This window comes from Mustela lutreola, chromosome X (genome assembly GCF_030435805.1).
Source record: "Mustela lutreola isolate mMusLut2 chromosome X, mMusLut2.pri, whole genome shotgun sequence".
NCBI classification, from domain to species: Eukaryota; Metazoa; Chordata; class Mammalia; order Carnivora; family Mustelidae; genus Mustela; species Mustela lutreola.
The window spans coordinates 60,318,544-60,342,126 of record NC_081308.1 but is presented as its reverse complement, the minus strand read 5'-3'; the positions used below and the strand labels follow the sequence as shown (position 1 = coordinate 60,342,126).

Sequence of the window (23,583 nt, the reverse complement as noted above, 5' to 3'; positions counted from 1 at the left end):
CATGTTTGTCTGCCCCTAGTCTCACAGAACATCCACCAGAAGGAAACTTATTCCAGTATGGAGCTTTGGGGGCAGAGAGAGAATAGCAGGACATTACAAACTCTAAGTGCCTCTTCTCTTAGAATAATGTAAAGTTTGACACTGGCTTGAGAAAAGAACAAAACCTCACACCTGATGAAGAGGCAAGTGGATGGTGTGAATGAGTACTGGGGTTATTGTGGGGACACTAAGGCTAGAAGTAAGGGGTTGAGTCTGATCCACTTTTGTCCTTCATCCGAAGTTCAGTAGGAAATAAGAGAAGGGAGCACTGGTTTTTAGGTTTTTCCTTCCTCCCTCTTCATGAAAGGGTTAAGAATATGTGCTTCTGAAAACAGAATCACCTTGACTTTGGGAATAAGGAGAAAATAACTGACTCTAGTTCCCTGATCTGTTTAGAGAGAGGGGCCAGCTGGCTTCTTAAGGCTGCTCCTGCAGAAGAAGCAGAAATCTGGTCCTTGTTTACTAAACTTACGTGGATCAGCTACTGCCTTCATCTCTGTGATGGGGCCTGAGGTTAAAATAAAAGTGCTTGGCAGTGGTCCAGCAGAACAGAGGTGAGGGGAAACTCATGATCTGAATAATGACCAAGTAAAAATGGCCACAGGAGCCTCAGGTAGGCACAGTGGCTTCTTGTTCTAGGTAGCACCTTGAGTCCCCACAGCAAAGCTTCTTCCTGGCAGCATGCTGTGGAAAGCAAACAACCAAACCAGAGCTTCACTGCGTCCATCCACCTGAGTGCTATCACATACAATCAAGAATAATCAAAAAGCACTCTGCTAATGCCAAGTCATATTACAGAAATCAACAATCCTGATACTACTACATGAATGGTAATTGATACTACTTCTAGAGCTAGTCCTCACAACATCCTGTCAGGTAGGGAAATGATCAGTCCCATTTCAGGGAGTCATTAACCTAGAAAGTAACCCCCAGACCCAAAACTGGAATCTGAACTGATGAGCAAACATCTGAGGCCTTAAACTCTAGATTCCAGGTGTTTCCAAGTTATCCACTAGAACCCTCTAGAACCCTCATTCTGGAATGAAGCAGGTCAGCCTTTCTTCAGTGTCTGGTTGTTTTGAGATGCTTGAAACTGCCAACCCGGAATTTTTCTAATATGAAAATAGAGAGACACTGTTGAATGTAGCAACCTAAAAGTGGGCTTGCATGTAGAAGTCCCCATAATCAGTTGCCTGAGCAAGGTCCTCTGATTTTAGCGGCAGCATGCAAAATTGGGGCAAGGGAGTGGCTGCCATTTTAGTCTGGGGTTCTTTTCTCTTTTCCTACCTACCTGTTAAGTCAGGCAAGGGGGGGAAATGGAAAATTCTTTACTTATATTTGTTTTCTCCCCCCTTCCTTTTCTGCCTTAATGACACATATACTAAGAAGCCTATATATGTGTTTGTGTGTGCCTTTTTGTGCACAGTGGGCAATAATTAGTCAGTGGGGGTGGAGGATCTGGAGGAAAAGAAGGAGGCAGAATTTAACAGCCTCATTATAGCTACTCAGAGCCCAACAAAGCCTCCCTATTTGGTCTTCTGAATTTCTTGCAGCAGCCAAACAATCCCATAATATTAAAAGCATTATTACTCAGCTTGGAGATGGGAATGCTTCAAAATTAATGTTTCTGTGCCTAACAGCTCACTAATCAACGCTTCTATGCCTCATTTTCCACCCTGGGGAGAGTCCTCAATCTCTTTCAGTTTCATTGTGGCCAACATGACACACCACCCTGTGCAGGCCTGGGCTGGTGACCTTTTTATCTTGGTCAAGATCCAGATTTTCTTCTTAGTTCTAAATTCCAGTCCAAGTTTTCTGCAGGTGATTTCTTCAGGATTTGTGCTTACGGTTTTTAATTGCTGACTGCTAGAAGGCTGAAATGTCCCTCAACAATCAATTTTCACTTCAGCCACAGAACCATTAGTCCAAGCAGGGGAAAGAAACCCATTTCTAATGCCTGGCTTAAGAGATCTAAAAAGTGTAAGTAGCCAGGATTTACTAAGTCGAGGAAAGTGGAACTTTTATTTTTAAAAAGGTGACTCAGGATAGTGATACCATTTTATTTACTTACTAGATACCTGTTGTCATGGAAACATTATCAATAAAAGACAATCTGAAGGCTCTACTGCTTTCTGGGTGGCCATGTACTTTTCCCCTTAGTTCTACTTCATACAAACATGGTCCTAAAAGATGGGCAAAATTCTCTAAAAAAGCATCTTGATCAGGTAAATTGTCTATGTATAAGTTCAGTTCAATAAGAACATATTTTAAATGCTTTTGTGATAAGGACTACATCCTACAATTCATAAAAGCAGGTGGCTATCTTTTTAAATCAAAAGTTAAATATTTCCAAATAAGCAGTTATGTTACTTCAAATAATTTGTTTCTGAATTGTTATATTTAGAAAATACTTGTCTTTGTATATATGACCTATTATGTTCTGTGTACTCTTAGCTTTCTGCCTACTGCCTTAGAAAAATATTGCCTATGACATCATTTTACTCTCTCAAGAGCAACTGAGGGATTTTAGAGCACTTACAGCAAAAAGTAAACAACAATAAAATCTTTCTGCTCCTATTACACTTTAAAAACTCAAGGTTTTTAAGTGGAAATTTTACAAGTAAGATACTCATTCAAGTACCAGATATGGGGTATCATTAATTTTGATGACTTGAAAAAATTATTTGCTTCTACCATAGTTATCTAAAAGCAAAGACTCAAAGACAGACTACAACATATATGTGCTGTCCCAAATAATTTGGTTTGAAGGAATTGTGCGACAGTCTCTGGTTCTCCACATGCAAGTTTGCTTGAGAACTATAATTAGAGAGAAGCATACCCTTTTCCATCCAAAGTGTCACAAAATTTGTATGCAAGCAACTGGAATATGGTGATCTAGACCAGGAAGAACAGATTTCAGGAGTTGATTCAAAGGTGATACAGAGACCAGAGAACCAAGGAACCAGTACTAAAAGCTACATCATAATAGCAGTGGTGACTGGGAGCACACAGGCCGATTCTCATCCAAAACAGCACTAGAGGGTACAGTGATATATTTTGTGTCCACTATGTACCAGTTTCTTTACAAACTTACAGTTCTGTAAGGAATATTTTATTATTCCCATAGTATAGTTGGAGAAACTTAGGCTCAATATCTAATGATTTGTCCAAGGTCATTAAGATAGTAAGTGGCAGAGCCAGGACTAGAAATGACACCTGTCTGTATCTGAGTGCCTTACACAATTTCCACTATATCATAGGACCTCTTAAAACAAAAACACACACACAAAAAGAGAAACAGATTGTAAATGCTGAGTCACATCCTGTGTATATTGATATCAAAGTTCATAGGGCAATTCTGCTTCTCAGTTATGCCCATCTGTAGGAGCACTCAGGTATCTGAGTTGTGTGTGGGAGTAGCATACTTCTTAGAATTGAGACTTACCACTTGTATCTCCAACCTGAAGACTTTTAGGGCTCTGATTAGAGTCAAAGGAGAAGGGAGAAAATCTCAGTAACTGAGTTCCACATTATTGATTCTTTATGATGCTCTGCTGCCTGCTGAATAGGAGGTAGGGTGGGAAGTGGGACCCAATCACTGGGTGGGAAGTGGGACCCAAAGTCTGCAAATTTATGCTTTATAGGCCTCCTACTTTAGCAAAGAAGGTCAGGGTAGATCTTGAAAGGCTATTTAGAGTTCACATAAAAGGATTATCATTAACCTTTTTAGGGAATAATATCTGGGTATTAACAAACATTTAGTGATCATTATGTGCAATGCTGGAAGTCATTATATTTGTTGAAAATAGCTGGTCTAGCATCTTTCTTGAGTCTGAAATCTGTACCTGTGGCCATTAGATGACTTTGACAATGATGCTACTTTGGCCTGGATTACATGCTGACATTTGTGTATCACAATAATATAACAGACATGGTTTACTTTAGAGGTTTTGATGTCCTCCAGTGCATCCTCTTGAGATGTGGTGAGGATGGTCTACTTTTGGTCACAAAGGCATTCTTGAATGAGTCTCCTGGTGAGCAATGGCATACACATCTACAAAACGAAAGAACTGGGCTAGGGGTATTGTCTGCCTATAGGACAGTCTTTACCTGTACCCAAGTTTTCCAAAGTGCATTCCAGAAAATAGTGGTTTTGTAGGATATTAACAGGTGTTTTATAAAAAATTGTTTCTGTGGTTGAATTAAATCTAGGAATCATGAGTTACCAAGCTCCTCAGGCTACTTTACTGCAGTGTTTGCCAAAGTCTGTGTTATACTAACAAGTACTGTAAGTCTTCCTGAGCAGGACCATAACATGCAGCTTTGCATAAATTATTTGACCATAAAAATCATTTTTCATGGACCATGTTGTGAAACTAAGTTTTTCAGAATCCATGTCAGGAAACACTAGCTTAGACCAAGGCAAGAAGTCTGTATAAAGGAAGAACTCTTGAACATGGTCAGTACTTCTGGTATCAACCCAAATGGAGGCAACTAACCTCAGGAACAAAGGCTGCAATCCTAGGTGTGAAGCAAAATTTGGTGTAGACTTTCTCTCTCTCTCTCTTTCCCTGGCCCATTACATATTTTTCTAAAGTGTAGGTCCTCACCTATATCACACTCATGCTGCCAGTAATTGTATTAAAGAAACAAATGTAGGAACACACAAAATGATATGTGAATGTGTCTATCCCATGTCACAGATCTTCAGCTGCCCGAAATCCAAAACTTTTAGCATAATAACTAAGTCCATTTTTAATGTGGTTTTACCTTACCTTCCCCATTTCCCCAGATCTTGTCATATTAAATGACTTGCTCTTCCTAAAACCCTCATTACATTTCTTTCTTATGTTTCTCTGCTTTTATTCAAACTGTGCCTTTTGCCTTGAATGCCCCTTCCCTTCTATCTCATTCAGTTTCTTCCCAGGCATTTCCTTTTTATCCTTTAAGGTTGAGATGTATTCATTATCACTCTCTATCTCCTATTTAACTTTTTGAGGCCAGGGATTTTATCTTAATCATCTCTGCATCCCCAACATGCCTACCTTAGTGTCTGGCACATTGTTCATACTCAATAAATAAATATTTTTCAAATGGATAAATGGATGAATGAATGGATAGAACGATAAAAGGACTAGCTAGTTGGCTGGATGGAAGGATGAACAGATATATAGATGGATGGATACATGCTGTGAAACTTGTCTCCTGAGGAACCAAGCTGTGAATAGTGTTTCAGTGTTGGAATCACTCTTGCATCTGGACATGTGTGGATATGTAATCCAGAAATACCCATGCAGGGCTGCTCTTGAGCATGCAGAATTATGAAAGAGATGGCCTCAAGACTGTCTTCAACCTGGAAACCACATAACAAACCATAACATCCATGATGACATCAGATCAAGGTCATGGGCTCCCTGAGCCATCCTCCCAACTGGAGAATCCTGGAGGTTATTAAAACATGCAGATCTGTTAGTAGTTTTGAGTCTCACATGTAAACTTCAGTCTTCTAGTAGGAAAGATACTTCTCAAGCAACCCCTGAAGAAAACACTGAACAGTTTATAGATTCTCACATGTTCCAGGTTTCTTTTCCTCTTCTGGGGTTTGGCTGCTACATGAAATTCCTGAAGGGCTTACCATCTCCAGGATCCAAGACAGGAAGGAGTAAAAGTAGGGTCTAATGTCCTTTATTAAAAGCTGAGAACTCAAGAGTTGCAAAATGAAAAAAAAAAAAAAAAAGAAATGTTTGGGAAGGAATAGGAGGGTAAATAAGAAGGAAAGAAGGGTTAGGAGAGAAGATGGCCGGTCAGGGCAATTCTTTTTTTCTCATTACATCTTGGAAACTGGAAGTATATCCTTGGGAAGTACAGAGAATAGTGAAAGAGGGTTGTACACTTATTCTAACTATGAGCTGTGAAAAATCCACAGTTAATTCACTAGAGGAAAGGTCCTTTTCTGGAAATTTATATTTGTAAGTATTTTCTTACATTAAAAGTAGGCAAGAGGTTTAGATTCTTGAAGCAATTAGCAATGTCTGGCTTTTCAAAAGCAGCCAGAAATGAGCCAGGTACAAAGAAAGTCCTACCCTTGTGGTGAATGGGCTGTTAATAGCCTGAAAGTAGTCTTTAAGGGATCCACCCAGAGAACCCAGCCACCCTTGGAAATACCAAGAAACACCAAGACCTGTTAGGAAAAGAAGCAATGAACCTGTACATATGCCTAGAAGTAGAAAGGAAAATGCTATGTGTTTTAAATATCTCTGAGTTAAGGAGAGCCCATCACCAAATAGTAGATGGAACACTACAGAGAAAGCCAGTTAGAAACCTTAAGGCCTTAGCACTAAGCAAGCATCAGCTACCGAGTGCCAGCTTCTTTAAGATACAAGGATAACCCTTCTGCCCTCCACTCCCTCAATAATTTATATATCTGGTCTACTTTGAGACAAGTAATATATCTTACCTGTGTAAGTAACCTGTAGTAGCTAAAACTATTATGCAAGTCAAAATACTCAAATCTAGACTGTCTGTACTTCTGAGGGCAGTGGATGGCTACCTAATCCAAAGAAAGACTGATATGCTTTTTCTGTGACTTTACACCCAGAATCACAAAATGATAGTGCCAGAAAGGTCCTTGGTAAACTGCATATCCCAATTTCATGATGGGAAAACAGCCTCAGAGGAGAAAAGGGACTTGCTTAAGGCCACATTCCTAGTTGCCATTTTAGAATGTATTATACCATTTTGAGTTGAGTGATGGGAAGAATAAAAGAAAATTATATGAATTCTCCTTCAGTGTGATCGGAATGTCTATGCTAAGCCCAAATCTTATGAAAAGGGAAGTCTATTGCCAAAGTATTTAGAAGGGCCACTCTATATTTATGTTTTCATTCTTCTTCCCATTGTTGTGAGTAAAGGTGTGGTAAACATCAAATTTGCAAGTTAACCACTTTGCTGGGTTTGCAGCAGAGAATCAGGCAGTGTGGAGATAAGTTTAGCAAAATGGAAAGTTATGCTTTTCAAACAATGGTGTTTAAGTGGGTAAACACTTGGGATGTAAATGACATGATATTTGAATATAATATATGATCTCCTTAACTACTAGAATCAGCTTTCAAACAGGATTTTGATGGTACTTTTAGTTTAGTTTGAGGTGATTAAGTGTGATTTCTGGTGATGTTCTCTCTGCCTGTTGGAATTATTACATATTATAGGGCATGCCGAGTAACTCAAGGTAAAAGCCAACTAGGAAGTGCTTACCATCTAAATTACTAGGGACCTCACTGTCACAGTAAGCCTTCACATTTGTCTAGCACTTTGTAGTTTAGCAACGATGTTCATGCTCATCACATTCACATCACAGAGTGCTATCACTAAATTATAGACTTTGCGAAATTGAGGCCTAGAGGGGGCACAGTAAATAATGGAGCTGGGAAGTTAATTTAGGTCTGCCTGACTCCAAAGGCAAGATCACATACACAATATCAAGAAACCTTGTATCTTGTAGACATTTCTTCAAGTTTGCCAGCCTGAGTTCTATTGCCTAGTATGGTGCCATTGTATACAATAGACACTCAATAACTGTCATAGAAATGAAACTGAAGTGAAAGCCATTCACAGTATTACCTTCTTTTCATTATGTTGACCAAGTCCATTCAAATATGAGCACTCTATCTAATAAATCAATTTGAAAATTTAGTATACCACTCTTTTTGTGAAATTAATTTACAGATTTATGCCTCACTGATATATGGAGTAGTGAAATTACTCTTTTTTGAAAGGGTTTCACTATAATCATGTTACAGACTGTTTTATACTGAGAGATGTTGGCTGAAACATGAAACTAATTTTAAGATTTGGACCCAGGGGCGCCTGGGTGGCTCAGTGGGTTAAGGCACTGCCTTCGGCTCAGGTCATGGTCTCAGGGTCCTGGGATCAAGTCCAGCATCGGGCTCTCTGCTCAGCAGGGAGCCTGCTTCCTCCTCTCTCTCTCTTCCTGCCCCTCTGCCTACTTTTGATCTCTCTCTGTCAAATAAATAAATAAAATCTTAAAAAAAAGAAAGGATTTCCCTTTATTTTAAGATTTGGACTCAAATTTTCAGAGATCTTTGGTTACAATTAAACTTTACCTGTGTCAAAGCAGGCTTACAATTCATATCAGCAGATGAAAAACTGAGGGGGGTCTCTACCTGGGAGCCCCATCTCTTACACACAATTCACAGAGAGCTAAATAACTGAGAGCTGAGTGTATCAGAACTCTCACCATAGGGTTGCAACATTCATATGAAGAAAACTTCTTCATATCCAGTCCCCTTTTGTTACCTTTCCTGACTTTCCTTCTGTACTTCCCTATACCAGTCCTGCTTCTTCCTCCCCACTACAGACCACAATTGTAAGATTTCTCTAGAGTATACCAAAAAAATAAGAACAAGATTAGTCTTTCTCTGATATTTGAGTCTCATTTAATGTGGCTGCCTGGAAAACTACTCACAGAGCATCTGCCTGTGATGTCTGGGGGTGCTAGACACTACTTGACATGGTTCTGTTGCGACTGTCTCAAACTGAACCTGAATCAATTCATTTGTAGTACTTTGGTCCGTTTAAAGGCTATTATTGCCCTGTAAGGAGGGGAAGATATAGTTATCAACATGAAGACCCACACAGAAAACAAGTTGGTTTCTATAAACATGTACATAGGCAGACAAGGTATTGAGCACCTTGCAGAAAGCCAGAGATGGACAAGTGCTCTAAATTAGCCTTGAGAGGGGCAGGGAAAAAGGCAGGATTCTAGGAACTTGGGTTTTCCAGGCTGATAATGAATATTCAGGTAGGAGACTATTGTTTCAGGCATTCAGAAGAGAGCTTGCTTTTCTTCAGAGTTCCATTTCCAAATCAAAGTAGGCTAATAAGCTTGCTTTTCTTAGAAATTGTGCTTCTTTTTAGAAGCAGCGGGCAGCAGGGGGTACCCTGCCATTGCACAGATGTAAACACGAAGAAATGCAAAATTTGGAGGGGGAAAAATGGAAGGAAAGCCAAGCCTTTCTGGAATCCTGACAGTGCTCAGAGTAGACACAGACTAGGGGACAGAGAGCCTTAGGATGAATGGCTGCCCTTGAAAAAGCTGTATCTTCCTTTTGTCAAGCCACTGTGTTATGAAAAAAAAAATGTTGGAAGTTATTAACAGATTTGCAAAGAAAGGGAAATGATTAAAAGGCCTGCTCAACCCTGGGAGATATGGGATAGGAAACTGGTTCTGCTTGACATCCTAGTCATAGGTGCCAAAGAGAAGCAGCTTTTCATTCCAGGTGGCCAGTCCTACAATATAGGGGTAGTTAACTGAGGATATTCCTCGGTGTTCAGGTCCAGCCTGTGCCTGAGTCATTTTGCACCTGTGATTACTCTGGATTCTGTAATTCTTTCATCCTGGTCATCATTCAACAACATAAGGCCAGTATCACCGTGTCCCCTGGGGAATCCTTCATAATCATCTCCATACTCACTCACCCCTTGATGGGTCCTGATCCCTGCATCACACCTCCTGCTCCAGTGTTGAGCCCCAGAGTGGGATGTGACATGGTTAAGGATAAAGAAAGGCATTAGCTGGCTGATGGCCATGTTGGGTATGAAGGAGTGAGTTTCTGTCTAGAGCACAGCTGGCCATCTCAGAAGCACCAAAAGAGGAACATCTGGTTTAAAGAGACAATCAGAGGATGAAGGAGGGAGAGGGAGAAAATGAAAAAAAGAAGAAAAGTATCATACCTCCCAGAGTCATCCCTGCTTCATAGCATTTCCGGAGGCGACAAGATGGGCAATTTTTCCTTCGGAATTTATCAATGGTGCAATCGTTTCTGCTGGCACACAGGTACTTCTGTTTACCTGGGAGAACAAACAGAACAGTAGATGCCCCATGATGCATTTCCAGAGTCTCTCTCCTTTAGTATTTCTAGGCAGAAATGGCATAAGGATACATCCTGCCGAACGAGAGAAGTGGACAGAGAATAGCCCTAAACAATTTGATCACACAAAATCACTCAGCCTGGTTTACTTATATGCTATATTGTTTGGTTTTCATAGGTGTTTTTATAAGGTTGAACAATTGAGGTCTTGCTATACTTTATGACAAGGACTATGACAAGGTGTATAGAAGTAAGATGTTCTACCTTTACTAAAAGCTAAGAATGGGGATCCTGGGTGGCTCAGTTAAGTGTCTTCCTTTGGCTAGGGCATGATCCCAGGGTCCTGAGATCAAGCCTCACACTGGCCTCCCTACTTGGTGGGGAGCCTGCTTCTCCCTCTGCCCATCCCCTTGTTTGTGCACTTGCTATCCCACTTTCCCTCTCTCTCTGACAAATAAATAAAATCTTAAAAAAAAAAAAAAGAAAGCTAAGAGTGTCCATGGGAAAGTGACCAATGGCAGAAATTATCACTCTTTTAGCATGACACAGCCATTTGGATTTAGGCAATGTTTCTACCTCCTGACAACTGTAATCATTCAAGGGGTCATACTTAAGCTATTACAGTGCTTATTTTTCATAATAAAAATACAGGTAAAACTTCTATAAAAGAGAACACCAAGAGACTTCTAATTGTTTTTAAATTGATAGTGATCATATCCCTGATCCTGTGGGTTATAAAAATCAGAGATGAACCTCACTCTTTGTGAAGTGAATCACAACAGGTGAAAGGAAGTCCTCTGAAGCCAGCAGAAGAAAAACAATTTCTGTTGTGCACATTTGGAGTTGTCACAGATACACAGAATCATACTTATACACATACACACATGCTCAGACCCAGAGGTCCGCAGGATCACAGCTGCTCAAAGAAAAAACATGGAGGCCACTAAAAAACACATTTTACTCAATATTTTACCTCCTTGCTCCCAACAGATGCCTGGCATACAGTAGGCCTTCAACAAACACTGAATGAATACACAACTGGTACAGAAAGATACGTAGGCACAGTCACCAAAAGAAATAGACAAAGATACATACCCTGCTGCTCTGAAACATGCAGAACTTCTCATGCTTGGAGCCTTTAGACAGCCTGAGCTTGTGAATCCCCCTACTCCACCCCTTCTTCTTCTTCTTCTTCTTTTTTTTTTTTTAATCCAAGTCACTCTTATTTACTGCTGTGCTTTAGTTTATGGGAGAGACTGGGATTTTAGGGAGGTTTCTTTTGGCAGAGGAGGCATGTTTGTGGTAGGGAAGATAAATTGCTATTTGATAGCAGGGACAAAAACACATAAATTCAGCTATAGCTTTTCTCCTCTTTCCCTTCTCAGCCTAAAATGTACAGACCGGGCATTCAGTAGTAGCCAGGTCAGCAAGACCTTTTGTTTTTTTTTAAGACTTTTGTTTTTCTTCCTTCTTTCCTCCCTTCCTCCCTTTCTCCCCCCACTTTTCTCTCTCATTCCCTTCTCTTGTCAAAGGTTTCCAAAATGCTGGACTTGAAGGAACTGTTAAAAATCACCCCAGTACAACCCAAGGATGAGTTCTGGGAAGGTGACTTGCTTGAAGAACACTCAATTGGAGGTTAATGAAGGAATAATATTACTATTTTATAGGTACCTACCTCGAACAAAGCCTGTGTTGGCAAGTTTATATATGCTATTTAAATGAATAACCACAGTTATTCTATTTAAATGAATAACACGTAGATACTACTACCATTACTTTTACTTAACAGATGAGAAAACTAAGGCCTCCAAGCCAGTACTCTTTCCACCATGCTACTGGATTTTTTTTTTTTTTTTTTTGGGTATAAACAGAACACATAATTTACTAACAGTCTTTTTTTAAGTAGGCTCCATACCCAGCACAGAGCCCAATGTGGGGCTCAAACTCGTGACCTTGAGATCAAGACCTGAGCTGAAATTAAGAGTTGGGACACTTAACCAACTGAGCCACCCAGGTTCCCCAACTGACAGCCTTTTCCTTACACAAACTGAGGATTGTCATATGCACAGAAAGGATGGCGCTATGAGTGCCATTCAGTCTTTGAGTATCAACTCCTAGAAGGGAGGCCCTATATCTAACTCCAGTAGGTTCATGTTCAGTGCTGTGGGTATTCTAGAACAGGAACATCCCCACAATTTTGGTGCTATTGCAACCTTTAGATCTAGTTTTCACATTAATTAGTAAAACCGGGTCATTATGAATACTCCTTTGAAGAATCCCTTCTTCCACAGGGGTGAAAAATAAAGCAGCTCATGAACCCAAGTTGGTAAATGAATGGTTGCAGAGCCACTGGATTAGGGCTCCCACAGGAGTTCTAGAGTCTGCTGCTAAAAGTAAACACCCTCTGAATGAGTGGTAAAAGTATGAAAATATTTTTTTTCAATTTGGCTCATCTCCCTGGCTATAGTTCATACTTTGTCCCAGAGTGTCTCCTGGCCTAAAACAATGTGACCTAAAATGCAGATATCCTTTACAATTTACCCAGGAATAAGTGGAAAGCCCAGTGCAACCAATACATTTAACTTACTGAACATTTATTATGGGCCAGACCTTGTAATAGCTGTTAAGGATACAGAGGAAAGTATCTGCTGAAGAAAAAGTTTTAAGTCCCAGATAACTGAGAGGGCACTAGGCTGGAAGTCACAAGATGGAATCCTTGTTCAGTCTTATTACTAACTCACTATACGACCTTAGACAAGTCCTTTATCCTCTCTGGGCTCCACTGATAGTATGTAATGTTTGAACTGGAAAAATCACTAAAATCTTTTCCAGCTCAAGGAGTCTTTTATTTACTTTAATTCCGGTGTAGTTAACACACAGTGCTATATTAATTTCAGCTGTACAACACACTTAGCAATTCCATATCCAGATCAAAGCCTTAAATGATATCTGGATTTTATCCATAATATATTTGTGGAGTCTAAGTATTATCAATAAGCAAGACATTAACCAAAATAATGGTCTCTTGTCCCTCAACTTTCTTCTTTTAGGATAGCAACTTATTGTAACATTGCCTCTTATGTCTGCATTCAGTCTTTTCTCTTTGTTTTCTAAAGTCCTTCAAAAATCAATGCACTTAACAGTATTAGAGGGGCATTGTTATTGCAATCCATATGCAACATATGTATAAAATATATGCTTATACACATGTATGTGTACTCATGTATGTGTGAATGCACATGGGTGTGGGTGTACATACTCCCACAATAGGGTTCTTAAATTATCTTTATATATGTGTGTATGTGTGATCACATAAAGTATATAACATAATAAGTCGTATAAATTCATACATATGATGTGTGTTTCTTTTGAAGTAGAATAGTGCCTTTACTTACTTTCTAAAAAGATTTTATTTATTTGACAGAAAGATAAAGACTCACACGTGAGAGAGGGAATACAATCAGGGGAGTGGGAGAGGGAGAAGCAGGCTTCCTGCTGAGCAGGGAGCCCGGTGTGGGACTGGATCCCAGGATTTTGGGATTATGACCTGAGCTGAAGGCAGACACTTAATGACTGAGCCACCCAGGCACCCCTAGAATAGTGCCTTTAAAGTTTTAAATGACACTTAACATGTGGGTGAGGGTCCCAAAGATGGATATAGAAGGAATCTCCTAAAAATGGGAACTGTGACTCATCTGCAGTTAAGGAACAAAACAGGGAATGGAACAAAACAGGATTAGGAACAAAAACAGGGAATGGAACACCCTCTTTAGGTTGCTTTCAATCCACTTCTCCTGCCTGAATTACCAACCCCCAAATGATAGCAGAACCAGTGTACAACCACTGGGTTGCTATTACTTCTTTTCTATTTATTCTACTTCTCCAGTATGGCTGAAGTTACCAGGGTTCTTTATTAGAACAATGAATTAAAATATAATACATAATAATATATATTATATATCTTTATCTTTATATAAAAAATATATAAAATATGTACATGTATTTATATAATAATAAATTTAGATATATGGAGCACTGGACGTGGGGCATAAACAATGAATTCTGGAACACTGAAAAAAATTTTAAAAATTAAATAAAAATTAAAAAAAGAAATAGGAAAATTAAGTTTATATATTGAAAAGAAAGACAAAGCAACTTTTTTGATTGTCCACTAAAAAAATGAAGAATTATAAAATAATTTAAAAATGAAGAATTATTAGAAAAAAGTAGCAAAAAAATCAAATATAGAAAAAATTATATATAAATTTATATATTTTATATAAATATTTATAAATTTATATTTTATATATAATTTTTTCTATATTTCATTATATATAAATTTCTATATTTTATATATAATCTTTTCTATATTTGATTATATATATAAATTTATATATTTTATATATAATTTTTTCTATATTTGATTTTTATTTTGCTACTTTTTTCTAATAATTCTTCATTTTTAAATTTTTTTATAATTCTTCATTTTTTTAATGGACAATCAAAAAAGTTGCTTTGTCTTCCTTTTATTATATATTAAATATATAAATATATATTTATACTTCCTATATATTAAATATGCTTCCTATATATTAAATATATAAATTTATATATAATATATATTTTTATATAACCTTTATATAACTATAAAACATCTAATAACATATAGTAACAATAAATTAAAACATATTATGAAATATAATAACATAAGATTAGAATGTCTCCCATTTGATTCGCTCACAAAAGTTAATAACAATCTTGTACAAAGTAGTATAATAGGGATTATCGTATACCCCATTATATAAGTGAAAAAAATGATGCTAAGATGAAATTGACCTGCCCAGCATCACACTGTTAGTTTGTTCAAAATCATTGTCCATAAGGCTATGATTCTCACAGATTGGAAAGAATTTTAAAAGGTATTTGGTCACAATACACCCACTCCTCTGTACAAGGCTTGAATCCCCTATGTAACATCCCTGTAAAGGGTTGTCCCATCCTTTCATGAATTGCAGCCTATTCCATTTCTGGATTCCATTTTATAAGGCTATTCTTTCCAGGAAACTCAGTATTTGTCTCCTTGGACCTCAACGCGTTGGGTCTAATTAGAACTACATCATCTTTGGACTGTAAAGGATATTAAAAGCCTTATAACAAAATGTCCCAATGTGATGCCCTGACTCCCCATTTATGAAAATGGACACAAAGTATTGAAATGACATGTCACGAGCCATAGGAAGTTGGTGATAGAGCTAGAGAAAAATTTGGCACCTGCATCTAATGGAGATGTAGTGTGGGTGAGTGTAGCCTCAAGAGAGCACTCTGTAGGTGTTAGGTATCTTTGTTCATTGTCTAGCAAGTGTATGGCCCTGTGAATGCCTTCTCAGTATTCAGCTGACAGAAGTATAAGTGAGATCTGGGCCTGCCTGATCCAAGGTGGTCTTAGAAAGTCCTCTATTGGATATGGTAGCCTAGGTGACTGAATAATTAACACAGACAACCACAAACTCCTATCCATCTCTTCCTCCTCAGAGTCTACAAATATTATACCTAGCTCTTTGACACTGTTGACCTTCAATAACAAGCTTATATTAACCTATAATCGGTCTCACAAAAATGTCATTATGAAATTTCTGGCAAAATACAACAATCCCCTCTCGCATTGAAGGAGATTAAGTTTACATTCTAGAATTGCAAACAGGCTGCACATTTAATGCTTGATAAATCTTCGATTGGAACAGCTGAAAGCCCTTGACTACCATGAATGGTCACATAATGGGATAACATAAGGTCCTCTGCATGCCAGCTGGGTCTGAAGTCCTTTACTGCCCTAATGGTTTTCTTCATGTTTCTTCATGGTCCTATTCTTCCATCAGAAAGCTTAATAAGTATGATCCAAAACTCAGGCAGGAATAGAGGTGAGGAGACCAACTTCAGATATTTTCTCCATAGACTTCCCATTTCTATTGCGTTTTTTTTTTTTGGGGGGGGGGTCATTCCCATTGGTGCTGCCATGCAATATGAGTTGAGGCCAATGTTTGGTCAGGCTTCCTTCAATATGTTCATTCTGAAAAATTCTGCTTAAAGCAGATCAGTTAAGGCAGGGGAGTTACCAACTCCTGCAGTATTATATCAGGCAAATAAGAGGATCAAAAATTCATGTTCATCATGAAGCTATAGAAAAGACTGAAGAACATTGGGTTTCTCATACTTTATAACTAGAGTGCAAATGCAGAACTTATATGGATGAAACTCTCTCTCTCTCTCTCTCTCTCTATATATATATATATATATATATATATATGAATGTAAGAGAAGACATGAGTTAAGTAAAAAGATATACAGTATTCCTACATGGGAAGATATAATATTGTAAAGATTTTGGTCCCCTTCTCCACAGTGAAATCTACAAATTTAAAGCAACCCAAACAAATCTTGACAAAACAATTGCAAAGTTTACCTGAAGGAGTAAAATGTGTGATATTGCCAAGATATTTTTGAAAAAAATTTTTACCAAACATTTAAAGTATTAAAATGCCATAATAATTATAGCAGTTTGGTAATGGCTCCAGTATAGATTGATCTGTAGAAGAGATCAGAAAAGACAGAAACAGACTCCATATATATAGTATTTTATCCTAATAAGTGAAGAAAGGATGACTTATTCATTAAATGGTGTCAGAACAACTGGTTAATCATTTGGGAAAGTGAAAAAACTTAAATTACTACCATCCAAACTAAACTCCATATGGATTACAGATGTCAATAAAAAAAAAGAGGAAAGCATTACAGTACTGTTGGGAAATATAGGTTTTTTTTTTTATTTTTAAAGGTAGAATAAGGCTTTTTAAAGAATGGCAATACAGAATATAAGTGAAAATTTTGATAGACTCGACTAGAAGACATTTAAACTTTCTTATAAAACTTAAAGACAACCACAAACAAAGGAAAACATATTGGCATCAAGCATGTAAAAGCAGTGGTCAATTTCCTTGATATATAAAGATGAGCTGTGCAATAGAAAAATAGACAAAAAACATGAAAAATAAATTAAAAGAATAAATACAAAAGACCGATAAATATATGAAAATTGTTGAACTTCAATTTCACTGGAAATAACAAATACAAATTAAATAAGATGTCATTTTCATAAGTCAGACTGGCAAAGATTAAATACCAAATATTGGCACAGATATATTACTGGTAGGACTGTATACTTTTAGAGAACAATTTTGGAACATACCCCCCCCCAAAATTAAATACAAATAACCTTTAACCAGTAATTCCATTTCTTGAAATCTTTTTTATGAGAAAATAATTATTTAAGCATAAAGAAGAAGTTCAATATAGCATTATGAAAATAGGGAATATTGGAAAAATGTAAATGTCCAACATTAAGGGGATGGTCAAATTATCCCATATTTATGCAGTAGAATGCTGTGAGTCATTTTTTTTTTTTAACTCAGAAGGGTGTTCACAATATTCTGTTTTGTTAAAACAACAAAAATGAAGCTACCAAACAGCATATTTTCTTGAATCCCACCTTTTAATACCTAAGACTTTACAGCACATTTATCAAGTTTTTTTCCTATGGTAGTGAAACTTTTTTTATAAGTGAAATATTACATAGAGGCCCCATATATAGAAAACAGATAAAATTAAACCTAATCTACCTGAAGTAGGCATAGGAAACTTAGAACTCATCCTGCCACACCTCTCCCTTTCTCCTTTTCTCTACATTCTTAGCATTGTGGTCTATCTTAGAGAAACTCTGTAAAGAGTTCCCAGGCCTTTGTGGAAAAGTTAAGACTTAGTGATTTAACCACAAACACCATATCTTCTATTTTATGGATTAAGAAACTGAGACTCAGAGAATGGGGGTGGGTGGAAACTTGCTTAAGGCTATAGCATGAGTCTGGCGCCTGGGTGGCTCAGTTGGTTGAATGGCTGCCTTTGGCTCATGTCATGAGCCCAGAGTCCCAAAATCGAGTCCCACATCAGGCTCCCAGCCCCACGGAGAGTCTGCTTCTCCCTCTGACCTTCTCCCCTCTCATGCTCTCTCTCACTGTCTCTCTCTCAAATAAATAAATAAAATCTTTAAGGGAAAAAAAAGGCTATAGAATGAGTCAAAATGTTAAAATAGGGACAAAAATCCAGGCCTTCTTATTCATAGTCCAGTAGTTTAGTGCTATTCTCATGTGCGATAATACATGTGAAAATAACATAAAAAGCATAAAGCATTATACAAATCATATCCGTTATTATTTAAATAATAAACTCCTTGACTATCAGAAGGGGCTAGGACATCTGCAGGGATCTTCTAGTCCAACATTCTCATTTTACGGATGGGGAAACTGAGATCCAGAAAGGTGAATGGGCAAAACCAAGATTAAATAATTGGTCAATAACAGTGATAGGATTAAAACTCAAGTCTCTTGCCCACTATATGCTCTGCATATTTGCTTTATTATTTCAAAATAATATTCATATTCATTATATTACTGAGACTTTCTTCAAAGGAAGGAAGGTACAGACCATTACCCTCAATTTATATATGAGGAAACCCGAAGTGCAGAGTGCTTACTGACACCAAAGCATATAGCTCAGTTTCCATCCAGGGAGCATGTGCTTTCTATTTAACCACCATAACTGAGCAAATATCTTATTTGCCTCAATCCTGATTTATGTGACCTGAATGTTCTACAACTACCCATACTGCCTATTCAAAGTGTGAAGGAGGAGTAACACTTGACTTCCTGGCGAAGAACAATAAAAAGAAGTGGAGAATCCCACTGTGCTTTCATTGGGTACTATTCAATTTGCCTTCAAAGATGTTACTTCATTTAATTCTTGTCAAAACTCTTCCAGGTAGCTACTGTTTCTATTTTAGAATTGAGGAAAATAAGTCTCAGAGATGCTGAATGACTTACCTATAGTCACCAGCTAGTGAGTGGCAGAAGCAGGATCAGAAACCAGGTCTGTATGACCTGTGATGCTGATGTTTGCCCTTGTCAGTGTGTTATTTCTTCTCAACTGGGCCCTGACACAATCCTTCAAAGACAGGAGGCAGTGCAGAACAGTAAAAGAGTACAGACCAGGAAAGAGGAAGACCTGAAGACTAGCCCTTCTGTTTCACTGAAACCCTAAGTGACCTGGCCTGGTGTGTTATCTCTACTTCTCTCTTGGCCTTGGTTCCCTTAATTTAGAAGGCAATGTGGTAGACATTAAGAAAATAGTAGCAACTTAAGGAAGGTAGATTCAGAAGTCTTTTATTCACATTGGAATTTCTGATGGGGGTCTCAAAATTCTCCTGGATGTGATTCAAGGAGAACTCTAAGGGCCTCCCCTTGGGGAAACACACACACACACACACACACACACACACAAACACAAAAAAACGACTACTCTACAGAAAAAAAGGAGTAAGTGCCTCCCCCCAAGTGACCTATATAGACTGGGACAAGCCTAAGGCCTGTTTAGGGCCATGCATCCTATGGATGTAACTTTTTCTGGAGCCAAGACAGCCTAGAACCTCTCTGGCTTAATTGTCCAAGGAATTCTCTTCTTTGAAATGCAGTTCCAAGCATTGTTGATTCATGGTAAATTTTTCCCAAGATATTGCTTTGGGCTGTGGAACAGGCTAGACAACACCAGGCACAGAGTCTATACCCTGGCAAAAGGAAAAGGAATAATCTGGAGACCAGTGAGGTTCAGGCCACTCAGATAAGTACTTTGGGGAGCACCAAACAGATGATGTTCTTCAGATGAGATTTGTAAAGACCATTTGGGAGAAGTACAGGCTCCAAACTCACCAAGGAAAACACCATGAGGAATGGCCAGCTGACTTCTGCCAAGGTCATTTGATATTTGGTCAGACCCAAGTTTTATGTTCTCAAGCTGTCTTCCTTTGAGCTCTGTCCAGTGTTGTGCTGGAGTTGGCTTGTAATGACTCATAAAAACTGATTTTGAGCATTACTTCCCAATTTCACATTCAGTGCTGTAATATTGGTAGCTTAAGTCATTCTTGACAGGAGTATCTACAGCATGAAAATTAGCAGACACTACAAAATCAAGGGCTCCCCACTGACCCTTACCCCTTCCAGGAAGAAATTCAGTTTACTGGCACACAGCTCGTTCTTCCCTAATTGTAGTTTTTCCTTTCTCCTAATTGAGTCTGGCCCCATTGTTCTTTTCTCCCTATGCTTTCACCCAAGCACACCTCTGGGGTTTGATAATATAACGACCACAGCTTGTAGAGATTCATGTGCATTTCAGAGAAATTTTAGCATTTTCACATGCATTACCCAATAGCTGTATTCCTCAGCAGTTGTGTATAAATAACATTTCTTTAAACTGAATTCACTTTTAAATGTAAAGATTGAACATTTAAAGAAACTCTGTAATGAACACTTTTTAAGGTCAACATAATAACTCTTTTGTAAAATGTACCATTTTACAATGTACCATGTAAAATGTAACCATTTCTTTTATAAATTTTATCAGATCTAAGTTCTGTATAATAATGATCTTACAACATTTGTGGAGGAAAATTTGGCAAAAGCCTTCAAAATTAAAATGGACACATGCTTTGACCCACCACATGTTTGCACATGCATGACATGACATTTATACAGGAACATTCACTGAAACATTGTTTATAAGAGCAGAAGACTAGAAACAACATAATTGCCCATCAATATAGGCACACAGTACAGCCATTAAAAATGAAGCTATTGGAATGCTTGGGTAGCTCAGTCAGTTAAGCACCTGCTTTCAGCTCAGGTCATGATCCCAGGGTCCTGGGATTGAGTCCTGCATTGGGTTCCTTGCTCAGCAAGGAGCCTGCTTCTACCTCTGCCTGCCACTCTCCCTACTTATGCTCTCTCTCTCTCTCTCTGACAAATAAATAAATAAATAATTCTAAAAAATGAAGCTATTACATATATATACTGATGTGAAACAATCTCCAAGATACACTATAAAGTGAAAAAAATTAGATACAAAACAATACAGAACACTAGTTCTGTGAGGAATACTGGTGTATTGATTGATGCATTGATATACTTAACATATATATTTGTATGTTTATTATACACATGCTATGTCTACATGGATACACAAGAAACTAATAAATAGTGGTTATCCTCCAGAAAGAGAACTACATGCCTGAGGGATGACAGCTCAGAATTATTTAACTCTTTAACTTTTTGTGATTTTAAAATTTTGTATCATATCCATGTATTGTGCATTCCAAATATACATTTAAAATCAGCACAGCTCTGTTATGAATTTCCCTATGACCTTCAGACAAATCTTTTCTCCTATTTGGGTTTCAGTATCCCTATCTACACAAGGGAATTATATTTCATAATATCTCAGACAGAAAACAAGAAAAGGTTCCCAGCACATTATACTTCCCAGTTTTAGAATAACCATTCACAACAGGTGCATTGCCTGTTCAACACACTGTGTAATTAGGGGAGCTGTGCTTCTAATAGGGTCAGAGAAAATACATTTGCTATCAACAACAACAACAACAAAATTGGCTAGTTAACAAATGCCCACTGAAAATTCGATTGTTCAGCCTGTGCTTAAATCTGTAGAGGAGAAAGAGAAATCCTAAGTTCTGCCTTTTAGAAACTTGAAATAAACACATAAATTCACATGAAGCAGCGATAATACAAAAGAATATAAAGGGATTTTGGAATGGGGCAAGAAGCTATAGGTCATGGCTTGAATTCAATGACTTGCTGTGAGGTGTTGGGCAAATCATTGCTTTCCTTTAAGTTTCAATTTCTTTGTATATAAAATGATGAGGAAGCATGATCAGAAATTAATAATCTCTCAATAAATTAATTCATCCCAGAGATTCAGAGACTATTAGGCATAGATTGCGAAAGCCACTTGTTCTTAGCCACTTGTTAAGTGGCACAGAAGTATGGTCCTGTGACAGGATCATAGACTTAGAGGAGTTAGAAGGACTGCATTGTGAATCCCAACAATATCGTTTAGTAGTTACAGCAAATAGCATAATCTTGGGTAAATAGCATATCATCCATTTATCTGCTTCCTCCCTTATAAAATTGAGATCATATCATCCATTTTTTGCAGGGCCATGAGAATTCAAAATAATATATGTGAAGTATCTGGCAAGTTTCAGGTACTTGGTACACAGGAGCTAATTGAATGATGGGCATTCTCATGGGATCATGTGGAACACAAGAGTAAATGATTAAGGCTGAAGTGACTGCTGAAATCTTTATTGTGAAGCACACAAGGACTGTACTTAATGTTATTTATCAAGTGTTCCATAATAAAGAGCTTTTCAAATTAATTATTTAAATATCCTTCCTATATAGTTTTTTTAGAAGGGGGGTCACCTAAGATCAAATTTTAAAACTGAAATATAATAAACTACAACACAGACACACATCTGCACTGTGTTCTCCTTCTGGGTGCTGCTCTGATTTGATGTCCTGAAAATTCAAAAGCTACATATTAAGATGATTATAGTTTAGACCTTACCAAAACGCTTACATGTTTCTTAACAAGATTAAAGATGAGAGAGATAGAAAAAGAGAGAAGAAAAAGAGAAGGAGGAGAGGAGAGGGGGGAGGAAGGGGCAGGGTTGAGGAGGAAGGACTGGGGTGGTGAGGAGGAGAAAAGATGAAAGGAAAAGAAAACAAAAGGGAAAACAAAAGGAAAAGGTATATGAAAGAAAAAACCCAAGCCTGGGCCCCATGAAGGACTAACTGAACTGTGCAACAGCCTCAAGAAAATCTGGAGAAGCTTTTAGTGCCTCCCCTAAATATGCTGCTTCACTGAGGTCAAGGTTGCCTGTGGTGTCACTGCCATTCCTACTGAGGGCTGAGGCACTACTAATTAGAAGACTGAAGATGTGAACCTGCATCCCAATTATTGCATAGCCACCTTCTCCAAGTCTCTCCCAAGGACTGTTCTGAGTCTCTTCCCCTTAGGAGAGTCACACTGTGATGGACTCATAGCACTAAGAAGCCAAAATTTCTTTCTGACTCTAGGGAAGCCCCACAAATGTGCTGAAGGTTTGAGGTGGGACACTCATAGAGGAATTAGTGGAAACTATAACAAAAAGAGCCAGTGTAGTACTACAGTAGGGAGAGAATGGGGCATTATAGTTCCACAAACTGCTTTCAAGTCCTTGCTCTTCCTTCTTACTAGCTGGAACTTGGAGTAAGTCACTTGACTTCTTTGGACCTCAATTTAGCTTACTGTAAAATGGAAATGTAGAACACTTCAGGCAGTGGAAAGGATACATTTGAAAAGGCATAGAGGTTGGAAAGAGCCAAGTTTGATTAATTTAACATGATGTAAAACTGATGATTTGTTGGTCATTAAAAAGTCTAAAATATCACAAACACACTGATTCCATCCATTTTTCTCTCCCTTTGTACCAAAACCAAAGATTTTTCTCTTACAATTGCCTTGATATAGATGGCCAAACAGGTTTTACTGTTCCTTCCCTCAGCCTCTGCTTTGGTTTGCGTTTTGGTGATTATTATCTGAAAGACCAGTTACTGTAACCAAGCAATAGACACGGCTAGGAAAATGACGTCTGGAGGCCAGTGGGGTGGTAAAATGAACTGTTGGCATGCTGACTGCTTAGTTAAAACACTCT

The 23,583-nt window shown here is 38.0% G+C and overlaps 1 protein-coding gene across 1 annotated transcript in view; it reads right to left on the bottom strand.

Annotated features, from left to right (window-relative positions):
• AR (androgen receptor) overlaps nt 1-23,583 on the bottom strand; it is a 212,310-nt gene that overhangs the window by 28,436 nt on the left and 160,291 nt on the right. The window contains exon 3 of the mRNA XM_059156984.1: nt 9,793-9,909. Within this exon, the coding sequence (XP_059012967.1) occupies nt 9,793-9,909 (117 nt within the window). The remainder of the gene's footprint in view (nt 1-9,792; nt 9,910-23,583) is intronic.